General features: G+C 39.3%; 1 protein-coding gene across 1 annotated transcript in view; it reads right to left on the bottom strand.

Annotated features, from left to right (window-relative positions):
• Positions 1-452: 452 nt before the first annotated feature.
• The window catches only part of AMMECR1 (AMMECR nuclear protein 1), a 49,172-nt gene continuing 31,228 nt past the window's right edge, over positions 453-18,396 (bottom strand). The window contains exons 5-7 of the mRNA XM_009646501.2: positions 11,007-11,097; positions 9,133-9,229; positions 453-4,969 (exon numbers count right to left, since the gene is read on the bottom strand). Of these exons, the coding sequence (XP_009644796.1) occupies positions 4,855-4,969; positions 9,133-9,229; positions 11,007-11,097 (303 nt within the window). The 3' untranslated portion in view covers positions 453-4,854. The remainder of the gene's footprint in view (positions 4,970-9,132; positions 9,230-11,006; positions 11,098-18,396) is intronic.

Here is an 18,396-nt window from a genome sequence, read left to right as displayed (position 1 = left end):
ATTGGTTACACCAGTACCAGTACAACTGGTTCTACAACAAGGTTTTGCTTAAAAAAGTTGAAACCACTTCTCCCTGTCAGAGAACAAGGAGCCCGAGCCTGGACAAAATTCCATGTTTGGTTAGACATAAAAAGTACAAAACTGAACTGATACCTTACGTAACTACTGATAAATACACTGATCTAAATAGTGATAGAACTGAGGTAACTGCTAAAGACACCGATTGAACTTGGGAGCGTTTAGTGACTCACTTCTGAATTAGACTGAGCACTGCATCCACCTGTCCACAACCTGTTCCTATGGTAGGCAAAATGGAAAGACAGCGTTAATCACATGAAAATATTCCTAATGCATCGTCAGCCTTTAACATTAACATTAATTGAAAATGCATAAATAAAAAAAAATTGACCAAGCCGCACAATTAAGCAGAGAAACATAAAAAGAAATGGTGATTCTTTTTCCTTATTTTATTGGGTAAATGATTTAAAAGGTAATAACAATAGTGTTAAAACTACTACAATATCTTTCCACAGCCATAGCTCACAGACCCACAGATAACCTTCTATATATTTTTTTTTTTTGCTTTTTCCTCATTTTTCTCTTTTTAAGCCATACTTATATTAAAAATGCCCATTTCGACAGTTTCTTCACACTAATAGCAATTAAATGTGGAAGGAAGGAGGATCTAGTTATAAAGGAAGGGGGTTTAGGTAATCTGTGATATTACTGTAATCAATCAATCAAGTTACTAAGGAAGGAAAGAGAAGACAGAGGCCTTACAAGCTACTCCAGGTAGTTCTAAGCCCATCGTGTGTCACCATTGCATTAAAGATAACTCAAGATGCTGGTGAACAATTTAAAGTAATTTTTCTTTTTTTGTAACATATAAAACACTAAAATAACTTAGAAACTAGATCCAAATATTTTGAAAAGAATCAACTTTGATATACAAAAACAGTCATAAGTTGTTACAAAAGTTTCAAACAAAAGTTTTTTTCTCAGTGCGTTTATGTACCAGCACAATTACTGGGTCCAGAGCAAAGAAAGAGGTTTTCTTTTTTATTTTTTCTTTAACAGTAATAAAAAACGAGGAAAACATATCTTTGTATATAAAGAATCATTGCTGGTCTTAAGAATAAATGTAACCAGAAACCCTTAAATCTGAGAGGCACACTTTGGGTTTCTCTTTTTTTTTTTTTTTTTTTTTTTTAAACTTTTTTTTTTTTTAACATAAAAGGAAAGTCACCAGTTTATTTAAATGGAGGAGATATTCAGACTCCCCAAATAAACTTAATTCAATTAACATCACTAGCAAAAAACAGTTAGAAACTGTACAAAAATAAAAAAGTTAACACATTTAATCCTGCAGGGATTTTATAAGGACTGGAAGGCAGGCTTTAGGAGCAGCATTTGGGCATGGCTGGAGGCTTCTTTGGTTCGATCTAACACACATAAGAGATGTAACCTACTCCAGACGACAATTTTAAAAACCCGCACATTTGAAGACAAGTAAAGAGGTCCGTATACAAACGCCAGGGTGTGCAAATGCATCTGACTGCCTTGGTTTAATAGTGTGTATCTGAGGTCAGAACTCTGGTGTGCCCTCCCCCGGCTCTGATCAGCAGCGGGGCTGAGATGGTGAGACATCAGTGCTACAGCAGTCACGGCAGAAGGAAGGCCACTTGAAGCATGACTGAGTAATAGTTTTGCGTCAAGTCTACGGTTTTGTTGGCTAACTCAGTTTACAGAACAGGGTTTTTAGGAACATTAAGCAAAAGAATTAAAAAAAACCCCAAACAACCCCAACAATCTCTTCAATGAATAAGGCAAACTGAGTAGTGCTCGTAAAAAAATTAGCATTCCAACTTAAAAACCAGTGAAATAAGCTACTTGGTTGTACCTTAACTTCTTATAAAGTACCCCAAATTAAAAAAAAAAAAAAGAAAAATTAAAAAAATCTGTATCTAAACTCAGCAATCTATCTAAAAGGGTACTAAACATAACTCCGAGGGAATGACATTTGGGAAAGCAATTGTTGATCAGCTTTAAGCAAACAGACCTGTTCTGTCCCAGTGCACGTCACAGTGAACTGCACGTTTTGTACAAATAAACTCACAATTACACAGAAACAATCCATAGCGTTTTCAGCACTTGCGTGCTGAGGAGGTAGGTGCCCTAGAAACACTGCAGATAAGACTGATTATTCCAATCTTTTAAAAAAAAATATCATACAATCTGATTGACCACAGACTCTGTAACAGTTTTTTTTTTAATTCGTGATACAAAACTCTGGTCCAGAAGGGTCTGGCATGAACTTACTTCAAAAGCACACCTTTACAGTTTGTATAACACCCTTTTAACTATATTTTTAAGCAACAGCTACTAAGAGATAGATAGACAAAAATGCATTGTGCATTATGCTGTATACAAAAAGGAGACAAAACTATCCTTTTCCCCCCCAAGCCATGGTGGGAAGTATTGCTGACCTTGTCCTTAAAAACCTGCAGGATTGTTTATTCATCAGTATATCATTATTACACTGGTAAGAAATTCTGTATAACATCTGCATATATCGAAGATTTTTTAAAAAATCTGATATGATTTTAGATCCGCATGACCAGTCACGTGACCTGCTTGAGGTTGATTAGCACCTTTCAATACATATATATTTTTATATATAATAGATCTTTTTAAAAAACTTCTAACAATGAGCTCATACGGAAGCATGAGCGTGCTGTAACGAGATGACAGATAAAGATGGGGTTGGATGACTTTTTTTTTTGTTTGTTTGTTTTGCAGCAGAATGATTCGGTTTGTGCTCAGTTTCCCTATAAGGGCAAGAAAAAAAAACCCAACACAACTCTCTCAGGTAGCCGCTTGCTCACAATTTCCACTTGAAGACTAATCCATTTAAAAGTGTTCCCCAAGTAGAAACAAGACAACAGTATCATCCAAAATAGCCTCTGTATAAACATCTATTAATTTTTGCAGCTTCTGGCTGGCATCTCTTGGCTCCTGAAATTTCAGGCCCTCTGCTTATAAATTAAGGCATCACAACTGAAAATGTTAATATTTGGACATCAAATGCTGTGGATGAAGGAATGCCAAAGACCTTCTACAAGGACCTCCATCGAGACTAAGTGGCAAAGCTAACCTCACGTAAGAGATGAGCATAATTTATCCACATCTGTGTTTGAAACCCTACGGAAACATTTTTGCGATTCTTCTGATTTTTTTTTAACAACTGAATTTTTATTGATTTTATCTATTTGAATTTTATATATCTATATATTTATAAACATTCGCTATTCAAAATAAGGGGAATTTCTGCTTACTGTGGTTTACTCACTCGTATTAGGAAGGTCTTTTCTACAGTAGACGGCGTATATTGTCCCCTAGAGCACGCACTGAACTGCAACATGTATTAGTGGGCGTTCTGCAGGCACGTGCGCAAGGAGCGAGCTCCTACCATAGACTGGGCTTGCAAATATACCACACATACCTTTTGCTAAATCCTATTTTTACAGCAGGATAAAGTTCCAATCAGTTTTCTTTCTTCTACCGTGTGGAGGGGTATCAGAATTATTACACAGTACTTACAGCTCTCAAGTACTATTCCTGTAATAGATGAAAACATGTAAAATTATGGCATACTTGTCCTGTGCTCTTTCACAACGTTTTTTTTTTTTTTCCTTTTTTAAACAATAGTTAACTTTATCTAACTATTCATGACTTGATAAAACCTAACAAGTTCAAAAGCAGAAGAAAGAACAAACCAGGGATTTTTCTCCTCCAAAATAGGTTTGCTATAAAAGAAAAAAAGAAATATCACTTTAAAAAAATCCCCCAAAACCTGATGCCAGAGCAGACTCAATAGTTTGCTAGAACATCTGGCGTATTTGCTATACTTCTATGAATTTTATATATAAAGTATATAGTTATGTCATAGTCAAAGGCACTAAAATCTAAATCCATTTTCTTCCTAATATGACATCTGCTACTCACCGACCTGTTTTTAAAAACAAATGTCACTCCTAATTTGAGATCATCAGAAAGGCATCGTCTCATTACAAATGCATTATCGTGACTAGTCTTGACAGGGCTGGGTTGCCCTCGATCCTCAGCACGGAATGGGAGACAAAGGTGTCTGGTAGCCTACTGGGTTACGTCGTGCCCTATCGATTAGACCACGTCATTCTGAAAATGCTGCCATGTTAACATCACCTCTCGTTGTACGTGTGATTGCTTCTCTTCATCCAAAAAAGCATTCTGTATGTCAGCCTTGCCATTTTGGCTGTATGTGCTGGATCTGGAGATCATGTATTACAGCTACACGAAATCTTTACTGTGGGGGTGAGATACTGTACACACAACATTATTAAGAATGTTACGAAAATGCAATTCATTGTCTAGTATCATACCTGAATCTGATATGTTTCATTCCCTGTCACACCTATTAATGCAAAAGCCACGAATGCCTTTTTGCTAAGCAAAGCATCCCTAATGGCAATCCTTAAACTCTTCCTTCCATCCACAGTCACAGAAAGCCTTGATTGATATAATTCAATGTTAATGAAGTAGAAATTTTAAATTTCATAAAAAACCCAAGGGCTATATATGCTGCAAAAAAATCTGCAGTGACTCAATAATAAAAAACGTATGGGATCTTTGTAGTAATTGCAGATTTCCCTCCCGTTGCCATGATGAGCTTAACCGACTAAGAAGCCTCAACATGGCAACGGAAACTATCATCATAAAATGGTACAGTAATAGAGATAGCTAGACCAAGAAGGGGCAGGGTCTCCTGGGAAGAGGTCTGCAGAGAGGTCCAGTGACTGGTCATGCGGCTCAGTGTCAGGAATAATGGTTGTACGGTGGAAGGGGGTGCCCAATACCATTTTGGAAGTGATGATGCTGACGATGGGCAAGGTACTCTGTGTAGCTCATCGTCATCTTCTCACTACGGTACCTGGAAAAGAGCAAACAAGCGAATTCAAGACCTGTTACTGGGAAGCTGTAAGTAGCACTAAAAATTCTGCACTAGCGGTGTGTTTAATGACAACAGCTCTGTACTTCTCCTGTTAGAAATAAGACTAAGTTCAGCTGCAGAAGGGCAGGGAGGGAACAGCCATGGTTTGTCACGGTCATTCCTGAATCACTAACAAACAAGTGCTTATGAAAAACATTCTAAGCAAACACAACTGTTAAAAATTGTTTCCTGCGCTGTTGCTCGAAGTAGAGGGAATAGAAACTCATGATTTATTGAGAATGTCCCATATCTTCAGCCAACTCTATACATAAAACCTAGGAGAAAATCTGTAAGCAAGCACTACAGATTTTTGCGCTGTTTTTAAACAATATCAACTGTCTGCCAAATTCTGCTTTTAAAATAATCCCAGCTACATTAAATGGAGTTACATTATTTTTAGACTAGAATCATAGCGTATCTCAAGTTGGAAGGGATCCATACGGATCACTGAGTCCAGCTCCCTGCTCCTTGTGGGACTACCTAAAACTAAACCCTATGACTAAGAGCATCGTCCAGACGCTCCTTGACCTCTGACAGGCTTGGTGCCATCACCACTTCCCTGGGGAGCCTGTTCCAGTGACCCTCTCAGTGAGGAACCTTTTCCTAATGTCCAATCTGAACTCAAAAGCTTTGCTAAAATCAAAAATACCTACGCCTATGGCCTTCTGTTGGTCAACTAGATGGGTGACCTTGGCATAAAAGGAAATGAAGTTGCTTAAGCAGGACTTTCTCCTCGTGAACCTGTGCTGGCTATCATCGATGACTGCGTCGTCTCTTAAGTGTTTTTCAATAGCTCCCAGAATAACCTTCTCCATAATTTTACTTGGCACTGAAGTGAGACTGACAGGCCTGTAATTGCCAGGGTCTTCCTTCTTGAAAAACGGGACGACATTTGCCAGTTTCCAATAGACTGGGTCCTCTCCCAAGACTTGAAAAAATAATGGAGAGAGTTCCCGCAGTAACATCGGCCAGCTGTATGTAACTAAGAGCAGAATCCAGGCCCTGACAACGAATAGTTTGGATATACTCGCCTCAGTCCTGTTTGACAACAAGGAACATATCATCACATTTACACTGATCTGCAGAAGTGTAAAATCTGCACAAAACCACCACTATTCCACATTTCCACAAATCCCACTTAGAAAGACCTTACATAAGAGATCTGACAGATGAGATTTGGTGAATTTAGCTATAGTGATTTAAAATATTGCCACCTCTCCTTTCTATCATATTTTTCTTCCGGAGTTGCTCTGGTTGTTCTCTCCTCTTTTAGGTCTGAAAAAACCACAACAGATGGCTCAACCACTCGCACTCACAACCCAACACAAAAGTTTGAACTACTGCGGAGTTACCAACTGCGGCAATTAAGGTGGCAAACACACTCGCTCCTCTTGCCTCTTTGCCAGAGGAACAGAGCAGAGCATCTTACGCTTGCAGCTTTGTGCTTCAGCAGAGGGGGTTTCAGAGCACCAAAGGTGCCCACGCTTACTTGATAAGACAGAGCTTGTTAATGATGTACTAATTTAAGATATGGCCGCTGGTCCTCGCTGAGATTAGCTGCAGCTCTTCTTGAATGGATGTGAATGGAATGCTGGTATGTGGCGCTCCGCGCTTGACGAGTAAGCCAGTCTGTGAATGAAATCCCCTGCCACTGCGAAACTAAACCGTAAGCTTGGCAGTTGATGAAGTTGGTTGTAAGTGGGTCACAACGCAAGCCAAAGGCAGCCTGGCTGGAATCACATCTGCTCGCTTAAGCAGATGGAAGGGAAAATGCAGTTGCTGCCCTTCCACGTTCTAGACCCCCCGAACTGGTACGCTTCTTTCAGCTCCGCTATTTTTGAATTCTCCTCTTTAAAACACGGCCAGAACTACTGGGCATTAACTTGAAGACAGTTAGCAAAAGACTAGTTTTGATCAGCTTAAAAGCTTTATTCACACACAGGACATTTAATTCAGAGACTTGAAAAAGAAGTTAAAAGCACTTATTGCGCTCTTCCAGTCGATGTTTGACCGTATGACAAGAAGTTATTAAAATGAGGCTCTAAAAGAGGCTGTCTGACGCTGGGAAATGGTAACTATTTGAATGCTACTGTTTGTAGTATGTCAGCAGAAGCTGAGTTTTTAAACAATTAAAATAGGCAAAAAAAAATTTCTTCTGAATATTAAAAATCATGCTTTTTTTATTCCACTTACCAGGCCAGTGATTTTGCTGGCAAGTTTGGGTCTGTGAACTTAAATCCACTAAACACATGGGGGTGGTGGTGGGTTTTTTGGGGGGTGAAATTTTTGGGGTTTTTTTTGGGTGTGTGTGTGTGTGTGTTTGTTTGTTTTGTTTTTTTTTTTAAATTGTTTTGTTTTATTCTGCGCTCACATGCCATTGCTCCAAACAAAATCATGTGGCTGGAAGAAAATGTGTGCTACATAGAATTTTTGTTTCTTGGAAAGCTAATATTCCTTCCTTACTGAAGTGTACAGAAACTGTCCTTTAAGAACTACAGCACTGTTACTCTTGCCCTCAGCTATCTCCATATATTCTTTCTGAACAGAAGGTAACAAGATTACTGCTGAAACAAATTAGAAGGAGATTGGGGTTCTGCATTCGGAATTTTAGCTGGACTCTGTAAATCCTTCCTCCCTAATTTAACCTTCAGAATAGCCTGTTTTCCTTAGTCACAGTAACAAGGTTCCTACAAGAATCCAGAATTCGGAACAGTCATTGAGACACAAAGTCGGTATTCTTCATCCACAAGATCACTGAACAAGTAATTCCTCTAATACTAAAATATTTATTTTTCCAAGAAATGCTCTGCCTTCTGTCTGGTCTAAACATAAACCACTGTTAAGTAATAGCCAAGTTTATAGATGAAGATGACAAACATGGAAGCTGAAAAGAACCAAAATCTCAGGTCTTTGTCCTATAAAAGTGCATAAACAATCAGAAGAATCCAAGTATTTTCAAGCGTCTGAAATGAAAGAATTGGGTTTTAATTACAGACAAGGATGTCAAGTCTGGCTTACACCTAGCAGTGCTAGGAAGGAAAGAATTTCCAAAGAAATCAGGACACAGAAACATATTTACAACTAATCTTGGGACCCTGTGAGTCCCTAAAAGTTGATAAAAGGTAGGAAGGGTAACAGTCTTGGACAAAGGATTCTAATTTTGTTATTTGTGTTAATAGTACGTCAGGTGCGGCCTCCCTGAAGAGGATGAACAGCCAATACTTCCTTATGATGTAAGATTTAAAAAATTATTATTTCTCCAAGCATGGAATAGATAAATAGAGTTTAGCAGTCATTTTATACTGCAAGCTTATAAAAATACCTAGGTTTAGAGGCGTTCTTATAGGCATTTACTCCTCCACCCTTCACCATATAACTACAACATTATGGGTAGAATACCTGCTGCTAATCCTAAAATATTTTGGCTGCCACCCACCCACTACAAAGCCCTCAAGAACACATTATTAAAATAGCAAAATCAAAATACGTTCGCGTGCAAGAGTGACAGAGTTTGAAATAAAATGGTAAATTCATGTTGTCACTCCTGAGAGTGCCCCACCATGGTTTAACCAGTACAGACTGTCACGTCAGCTACCTAGCTTGCCTTCCTAGCCCCTGGGAATAAGGGAAGCCTGTGCTCCACAGGAGATGAAGAAGACCCTATGCTTTCTTCCAGAACTGAACAGATTACTGGTGCCGAGGGGCCGCAGACCCACAGCGCGCCATCTGCCCAACCACAAACTGAGAAAGGCCGGGGATCCTTGTTTGCGACAGCTCCCGAAGATCTATTCTGGCCAATGAACAAACTGTAAAAAGCAGGAGCTAATACCTTGCTAAGGCTTTTCAGGGTTAGGACACACAATAGGCAGGTACCCCGAGATATACGTAGCCTGATATTTAACAACAGCCTTTTAGTGCTGCTAATCCCTACGCAAGGCACAGACGTTCCCCAAAGGCCATACTGCTACTGTGAAAAGAAAGAAACCATTAATAACATAGACAGGAAAGCTTACCCTTAACATCTGACTCATGCGCTTACCCGGAACGACCACATCGCAGTATTACAAACCCAGAACGGATCCGTAGTGCCCCACGATGCGTACCTGGTTAGCTTTATTGTTTTCCTGAATTCATTTGTAATCGGAGCTTTGTAGCCTCCTTTCCTCAATAAGGAATCTATGGTTTGAATGTGGTCCCATCCTGTTGAATTTTACAGTAGGAAAAATTCGTGAGAAATACAGCAATAAGAACAGATGTTGCAGAAATACAGTACAGTACGCAGCGTTGCTGACAACGGAAGTGCTCTGCTGCAGCTCTCTGTAAAACCTACGTCGTTCTTCCCCACTTAAGAACAGCTGAAGGAAATACAACGTCCTTTACACACAAAGTTCGCTCTACAAACAACGTACACTTGTATCTCGGAGCTGAGATACTCTAAAAGTGGACCCGCTATATCCAGGTGTCCTAGATGGGGGCGAGATACAAAATTAAACTTTTCTGAAATGTTCAGGTATGGTCACGTCTCACAATCACTTTATACATTACTAATGGCTATGAGAGTATGAAAAAATAAATTTCTGTAGAAGAGAAAATTTAGAAGAATTATTAGTTGAACATGTGCAGAGGACTTCAGAGACTGGATTTCTCCATAAATATCACTTCACTTTACAGTGATATTTCTGATTTCAGAACTACTAGATTATATTACAGGTGGCTGGGTAATAAAAACAAAGTGATGGGTTAAAAATAGTTTCATTATTGTTCTCAATAAAATCTTCATGCTATACAAAACTCCTATTTATTGATTTTAAAAAGCCTAGTATTTTAAGCAGCTGTTAGACATTATTTCCAAAAGATGCAATTACCTTAGTCACATGGTTACATTTAAAAAAAAAAAAAAAAAAAAAAGGGGTAGTTTTGGGTACATAAAAAAAATACAAATGGGTAATTTTGGGTACTTTAAACACTTAAGATTGCAATGCATGGTCTACTAAAACTATTTAGAAATTTAAATGCTTCTCATCCCCAACTCCTGAGTTTAAAAAAAGCTTGTTAAGAGATCACCAAAGGTCTCGACAGGAAAAACACCTCTTTACCTAGCCAACCTTAGATTAGAAAAGCAAATAAATTGTCTTGGAAAGCCTCTAAACTTCTAAGTGACTATTTGAAAACATAATTATCAATTCAAGATGATCCTCAGTAAAGGTTTCATCCTTAGTAGACCAACTCAAATATAAAAAAGTAAATAAAAAGAAAAAAGAAAAAAAAAGCAGCAATGCAAAATGTAAGGTTCAGGCACACTGTCAAGATCCAAAAAAACCCCCAACCCCGCAGTGAGCAGTAACAGTCAGCTGCTTAGTCCAAAAGATCACTATTCAATAAAATCTGTAGTTTTTTTAATTCACAGACTTAAGTCTGTGCCTCTATTAAAAGGGACTTTAACAACATTATTTTGGACTTTCATGTTGGAAGTATTCCCTTCCATCCATCAAAAAACCCAGGAGGCCAGCGTTTATAAAAGGAATTCAGCACTAGTAGAAAGCACCTAACTGAAAAAAAAAACCCCAAACCCTTGATTGTTGCAAATTTAGGAATAAATCAGCTGTTAAGATAATTGACCAGAGGTCCCAGCACTTAGGAGTTGTTACACATCACTAATACCACAGCGTAACAACTACACAAATCGACAGCTTTTAGTAACTGTAAAGTTGGCTGACAGCACTGTACCACCCCTCCATATTTTATTTTCCTACAGCCACTCTGCATTTATGACTTGTTTAAAAAACCAGCTACAGTTTACTGAATCCCTCTAAGGGGACCGATACAGGCACATAATTGGCATTTTATAGAAGAGTCTTCTTACAATTAAATATTGCTCCATCATCTGACATCAGTGCAAGGTCAAATACTGCATTTTAGATTTACACGTATGCTTAAATTCTTCACCAGATCATATGAAATAAAGTGCAACAATGACCTTGCTCCTTTGCAACCTCCGGTAAGTAGGTGGCGGTGCGTTTTGATCCTTTTTCATTGATGAATTCTATTCTAATGCCGTGTACACCCACCTGCAAGAAATTGGCAGCTTTATTAGTACGTTAAAAGAAAAAAGATACAAGAGATTTCTAGCATGATAAAACCCCAAATGTGAACCTTTCCGCGGTTTATACCATTTTGCAAAGAGTTCCAAGAGGTGGGACTGAAGTGAATGTGATCTTTTTGAAAGGTGTTCACCTCAACAGCCTTGTAAGGCCAGTAGCAGCACAAATACGGTCCTCAGCTCCCCACCACAGAGCTTCACTCCTGGTCTGAAGGAAAGCCAGCTGAGATGCAAAAGTCCTTCTTTCTCTGAGTCTACTGTCTCCCTCTGACACCGTCAGCAAAGTTGTTACTGATAAAATCACCTTGGTCACCAGATACAATCTGCAGGCAACCAAACAGCTGGCAAATGTAATGATGCTTCCACGAAGAGCATTAATTTTGTTCGCAGTGCCATCTGAACAATGAAAGATTTGTCACCCTACGAACTCGAGCCTGGAGCCTTCAAAATTTCTGCGGATGTATGACGAGGAACAGGAGATACTCCAAAGCATTTAGTGTCAAACTCCTATTTCCATGCTACTAAGCATGCTAATATGACAAAATGCCAGTGGGGAAGCCAAAATTACTCATACCAAGGAGTTAGATGTAGACAGAGTTGAACTGCCAAAAAAATGTTTACAAATATAAAATGAGGCCAGGCACCTTTCCAGGGCACCGCTTAAGCACCCCTGATTTCAAGGTACAATCCTGCTGGTGCGAGCGCCCGCGGGTGGATCAGGCACGCCAGAACAGATATTCCATTGCCAGGAAGTTTTCAGTTGCTTTTGAGTTCTGTGCGTAAAGACAAAGCATCAGTAGAAGGACGTTTTTATTTTCGTGCCCACATAAGTAAGATGTTATTTCCATTTAAATCCAAAATGCCCAACACAGTATTTGTGGAAAAGTATTGTGGAAGTGAGTAGTTTATGTTCAAATGGGGATCGTGTTATTTGTTAGGGCACTTCCTTCTGAACACAAAATCAACTGAAAAATGCTGTAACAGCTGTTCCAGTGACAACCTGTTCTACTGTAACTGCCTAACAGTCAAAAACCAAATAAGGAATATTTACAAAGCTCTACCGCTTGTTCAATTAACATATTTGCTTATACTAAGACTTTATTTTTTAATCTTCATATATGCTATAAGCATGGGGAAACAGGAGGAAGAGTCTCTCAAGGGCTGGCCATGGCCTCAACAATTTTTTCCCCATGAACCTAACATTTCTTCAATAGGGAAAATTACTTTGAGACTAATGAATTTAATTCACTGCAAATTTTAACGTGGTACTTCATTACCAAACACTCCTAAACCTAACTTTCGTAACATGGATATATAATCACTAGAGAGAACAAATCTGTATGCTCAGATGATGCAATTATGAACCCAAAGGACCTGAAAGTAAAATGAAACAGTGTTAGGAGCTGAAATGAGCCTACTGCGCTCACTCCAAGAACAGAGTAAGTTTTTGCAGCTGGTGATTTTGTAACTGTCTGTGTTCAATTGCCTGAGCACTAAGATCAAATATTTTCAGGTTTTGCACACCTTCGAATCCTGCAGAATATTAAGACTGTAAATTCTACACAACTGTTTTGCGTAACGGTGATCATCTACCTAACCAAGAGCACTGGTGATGTATTACGTAGGACCAACACTCAAGCAGTGGGTAATCGCATTGCACTGGATGTTTCCCATTAACCATTTTAACGGGCTTTTAGGCCCATGGCTGTAGGGGAAAAAAAAAAAGAAAAAAAGATGTAGAGCAAAATGAATAAGGCAACACAACTGCACCCACAATTCCTCTGGTTGGGAAAATTTCATAGCATTCTGTGAAGCATGAATTCCAACTGCGTGGCTAAGCAGGATTCCTAGTCCAGTACCAATGGCTTTTCATTGTTTAGCTCCAGTTAATCAAAACCAGGCCCCAGTTAAACAAATGGAAGCCACACACAAGCAAAATAAGAATCATCCACGCTAAGGTTGGCATGGGCACAGTTAGGAATTTGTTTTGACTTCCTCAAGAGACCAATGTTCCTGCACTGATGGGAACTTCTGTGAAATCTCCCCAAATACTCCTCTCTGAGATGGGAGGTAAGGGGTAGGTACATGCTTGGAAGGCACTAACGGGACTGCGGCTGCTTTACCAGCCAGGCTCCGCACAGAACTTCATACAAAGCCTACGGCATCCTTCTCAAACTAAACATCATCATGCAACTACAGGCAAGTTTTTGTAGAATAGCAACATCTGTGCAGTTCAGAACAAACCAAACAATCATCTGCTGGTAGAGTTTAAGTTCTGTCTCATCGATTCCCATTTCTTAGGGAAATGACTACATACAGGTATCCTTCTGAGCTGCAAAAAGACCACACGACTGTTGTATCGGCCTCCTAAACGGCTAGGAGTCTGTTTAGATGGTTGCTATTGGGAGAGGAAAGTGAGATAAGGAGAGAGACTTAGAAAGGCAACAAACCAATCTTCTCCAATAGAAATATATCTATAGGGTTTTAGAGCATGAAATACTGTACGCTACGTATCCAATACCTGTGGATATGAACTTTTTGGCCCACTGTGTAAGGGGCCAGAGGCTAGCTAAAACTAGGTCCAGTGACAATATTAATGGAAAACCACAGACCTTTCACTAGATCTAAGGACGGCATTAAACTACATTTTTTATTTTACTTCTGAAGTGACCTCAACAGAACTTCAGACTTTGTTGTGTATTTATACACATTCATGTTCATTTATACGCATTCTTTTTTTAACAAATCGTTTATTTACATGCACCTCAGGATGGGGGAAAACACGCACACACCAACTTTATTGTTTTACCAGGCGCCTCTGGCACTTGCTAGATTATTGCCCATAATACGTCTCTCTCTCTACCTACCTCAGCTGGGCTAAGAAAAAATTGTTCCAAAACCCACCCTGAAACCGAAGGTCAAGCAATGCTCATGTTCGACTGCTCTGACTCAAAGTTCCAAACAGTTTACAAATCCGTTCCGCTCGTATTGACTCTCCAACCACACTGAGAGGAAGAAATAGCATTATTCTCGTTAGACTGTCAACATGGAATTTGGATAAGCATCTAAAACATCAAGCCGTGTTGAAATTTAAGCTTCTAGTCCACTGTGGAGTAAATTATCATCAAATAATGGTTCTGTTTAGTTTTATCTGCTGCACTGAAATCTGCAAAGATTTGCATGCAATTATCACTAATTAGTGTACGATGAATTCATTGGAAACATTTTTTCAGAAATACATTAAAGCAGATAACAAAGAATCCGTTAAAAAGAATCCACATGGAATACACCCCAGAGCTGGAGTAGCGCAACACCTGCTTGGCGTTACAAACAAGTGTCTGCCTGTTCCTGAAGTTCACTCACTATTTGCTGTTCTCCTCCACTCAAGACTGGAACCACGGCTCCATGGACAACCCGCGCCGCCGGCGCGCCGGTTGAACTGCCACCAGTCTGCTGGCCTGCCTCTGGGTTCTGCTGGTTAAAGCATTCGCCTAAAACCACACGATGAACCAGATGGGGCTGGTCTGGGTTACGGCCAATCCTTTACTGACTTACAGTGTCAGCTCAGTCTTTGAGCTATAAACATTTTCAGACCAAAAAAGTTGGCCTGTAACCTGCACAGCATTCCTTACGATACCACCTATCTTTCCCCTTTATCTGCCTAACTGGTACTGGAGAAATAGCTGTATGCAAACTTGGCTGGAAATGGAACGCTTCAGGTGAAGTGACTATTGCTATTTATTAGAAGCTGACCCCACCCCAGTTAGCTGAATTCTACAGCTTCTTAGCCACGCACTTGTAGCAAATGTGCTGGCCCACATACGCTGGCTCATGATATTACATTCTGGTATAACAGTGGAGGCAAGAGGCTACTCAGGAGATACTCTCTCTACTTCATGACAACCATTCTTTTTTAATGAATCATTTCTTGACATACACTGAGTATTGTCCAAAGGGTATAAAATGCTGCCATCAAGCCTCTTGCTTCTCTGTTCTAAGGAATATAAGCTGCACGAGTTGCTGGTGCCGCTGCACTTGCAGGAAGGAAAGAATTTCCACAACTCAAACGTACTAACTCGGTCAACAACGAAAAGCCACCTTTCAGCCAACATTGTTGGCTACAACTATCTAGCTAATATTTAAACCAGTGCACACAGGCTAAAGGCCTTTTGTATCGGCACTGCAAGCACGTACAGTTCTGCAGATTTTACTTCACTGAAGAACAGCAACTTCAGGGCCAGGATCTCTTCCAAGGTATTTTAAGGAAGAGCCGCTGGTCAATGCTAGTTATTTGTTACCCTGTTGGAATTACAATAATGTTTTCCAAAAAGTTTCCTATTATAATTACATACATTCGTAATGTTTATGCTGTTTTAATAAAAAAATGGGGAGAGGGTCTGAATTAGCAAGACAGGCTTTACTTTCTAGCAAAAAGCCCCACAGATTCTTAATTAAATTAATGAGAAAATAAATTAGAAAGGTATTCATTTGCTAAAACCTGAAACAGAGAGGGAATGAGTAGAGGCACTTTGCTTCTCTCTCCTGGATTTCTAGAAAAAAAAAGCACGCAGGGGATACATTAAATCATTTGCCATTGCAATGTGCCTCGCAGCCATACCCTCTGGAGGAGGCAGAGCCTGTTGCACCAACGCTGGAATTGCAAGACCTACAACATGATCACACCTGATCTGCAGCACTTCTGGGATCTGAATCCAGGCACAGGACCTTCTGAGGACCTTCTTTACTTGCCCGAAGTGCAGACTTACAGGCTTCACAAAACAAACAGAAGTTCCTTCTAAAGGACTCAAAGCCATGGCACTTCACAGCCATCTATTCAAACTCTTCTCCACGCCTCCTTTTGAGGTGCTGCGAACTACACACACAGCTCCCAGCGCACCATGAGACGCCAGTGTATCTGAATGAAGAATCAACAGCAAAATTGGAGGCATCCTGAGGCAGGAATTCAAATTTGTGGAGGAAAGAAAAGACTTGGTAGAAGGATAGATCAAAAAGATGAGCTCAAGGAGAATGGAAATATGGATAAAGGTGAGTTTATGCAGGAAGGAATGACTGCTATCAATATCAAATATGTTTAAAAATAATTGGTCTTTATGACTTGTCTCCCAAGTAGTCCTTTGGTACCTGGTCTTTTATTAAAGAGCAGTACTATCAAAAAAGAAACATATCTTAAGTTACTCATGTTGCCTGTTCCTTTGAGATGGAAAGGCTGTGAAACTCCACCCCACCAGCAACTGGACCACAGCAGTATTTCATGGGTTCTGTCTAGGAGAAATGAAGAAACAGTTCATACGCTCCCAGCGCTCATTTCTAAAGCCCTACATCTGTTCCACTGCTAAAGGGCACTGCAGTTCATATAAAGTCACACATAAGTATGAATGCTAAATTACACTTTAGGCAGCAGCCTCACAAACCACGGCACTAACGTGGTCCTTTAAAGGTTTGTATCTTCTCCTGGTTACTTTTATAAAAGGTGAAAATGGCAGTAATTTGAAAAATCATATGGGAGCTGATAGCAGTCAATTCGCTCCTATCTCCCGTTTACTTGATTCAAGCTTCTGCTGCAAGAGGATCTCACATTGCTTTTTACAGCTGAAAAATTTCATTTATTTAGTTTGGGATGATAATTCATTAATCAGAGAAAAGAAGATCTATCGCTTTGCTTCAGGATATAGGAGACACTCCTGAGCCATGACTTGAAATGATCTTGTCTCTAAGCCACCAGAGCACTGTGAATTGCCCAAATCGGCAGTTTTGAAATATTGTGATCTCTGTCAGCAAACTGCTGAATTGGCTCCCAAGGGACCATCGCTAGCGTACCTACAGAAGTAAGGGCTCCTAACCTGGCTGGTGTTTTTCAGGATGGTCTGGATATTAGCATTATACGACACGAAAGATGAAGAATCTCTCTTCACGTCATACTCTAGACATCCTGAAACGTCTTTTTGTCATTAATATTGTGTAACTGCAGCTCCCTTAAAAGAAACATGGAATACATAAGCCACCTCACTGACAGGGGAACAAACAGCGATGAATCATTCTTTTAAGTACTAACAATTACAAATTTTATCTTTCTCATATTTATACATCCCCCACCCCTTTTGCATGGAAAGCTTGTGGATCATCCACAACTATATATGACACGATCACTTGAGAAGCACGTTTAACTTGGAGGAAAAATGATAAAAAACAAGAAAAAATAATCATGGAACCTACTTTGTGACCATCTCTTAGAATTCCTAAGAGTTTGCTAAAGGTTTTAAAAACCTGTAACTAAAAAACCTTACATGAAATAGGAGACAGCACCTAAGCAAATGGATAACACAAGGACCATTGTATTTTTGACTCTTCCATTCTTCCCTCATAAGTCAAGGCTTTCCAATAAGAATCGTGAGAACCCATAAAATCAATCAAGACTGAGCAAGACTACAGTTCTGCATTAAAGTTTCTTTACACTGTTGTTGAAGTCTCAAGGATTCTGCAACAAGATACAGAAAGGACATAGAAAGTAAAAACCTCCTTTGTTTCATCCATATTTAAGTTACGAACCAGGAGTCTCCCAAGGAACAAAGTTAAAACCAGTCTTCCCAAGGGACAGTGGATTTTTGAACTCAGGCTTTGGTTTCAGCTCCTCTTTAAGGATGAATATTTTGGTCATCTCAGAAGTTTATTACTGAGAGAATAAAACAGTATCTGATAATATTTATAGACTACCACATGGAAAGAGCTAAATGCTATTTCATTATGCACTTCACACTTCTAAAGAGACATTTTCTGAGTATGTTCATAGTCTGATATAATAAATGAAATTAAATTGAAAACATCACTATGGTTACTACCAGAAGTCAACATAGTAAAACAGAAAAATTCTACCAGTTTTAATGCTAAACCAGCTACAAGTCAAAATTAAAAGTCACTACAGCTTTGATTATGTGAAAGCATTGTTTAAAGCACTCTAAGGGCTCAGTGGCAAGGCTCTGAATAAAGCTTCTTGTTGAGAATGCACATGCTAAGATGTGCATCAGCTAAGATGGATTTTTTGGTCTGACATTACATACAAAATGAATAATTCTGCTTGTGGCGAAAATGCTGATAAACTCCAAAAGAACTTTACGTTCCTCTCACTCAGAATTACATTATCAGAAGGTAAAAAGCCCTTGTCATTACGAGTTGAACAGGAAAGGCATTTTTCTTGGATTTTTCAGCTACTGTAAAATTCATAATGTTGAGGTTACTGCTGGACACCACC

Source organism: Egretta garzetta, unplaced genomic scaffold, assembly GCF_000687185.1.
Source record: "Egretta garzetta isolate BGI_Z169 unplaced genomic scaffold, ASM68718v1 scaffold411, whole genome shotgun sequence".
Classification (NCBI taxonomy): Eukaryota; Metazoa; Chordata; class Aves; order Pelecaniformes; family Ardeidae; genus Egretta; species Egretta garzetta.
The sequence above is the reverse complement of the archived record's forward strand: the minus strand, read 5'-3'. Positions and strand labels throughout refer to the sequence as shown.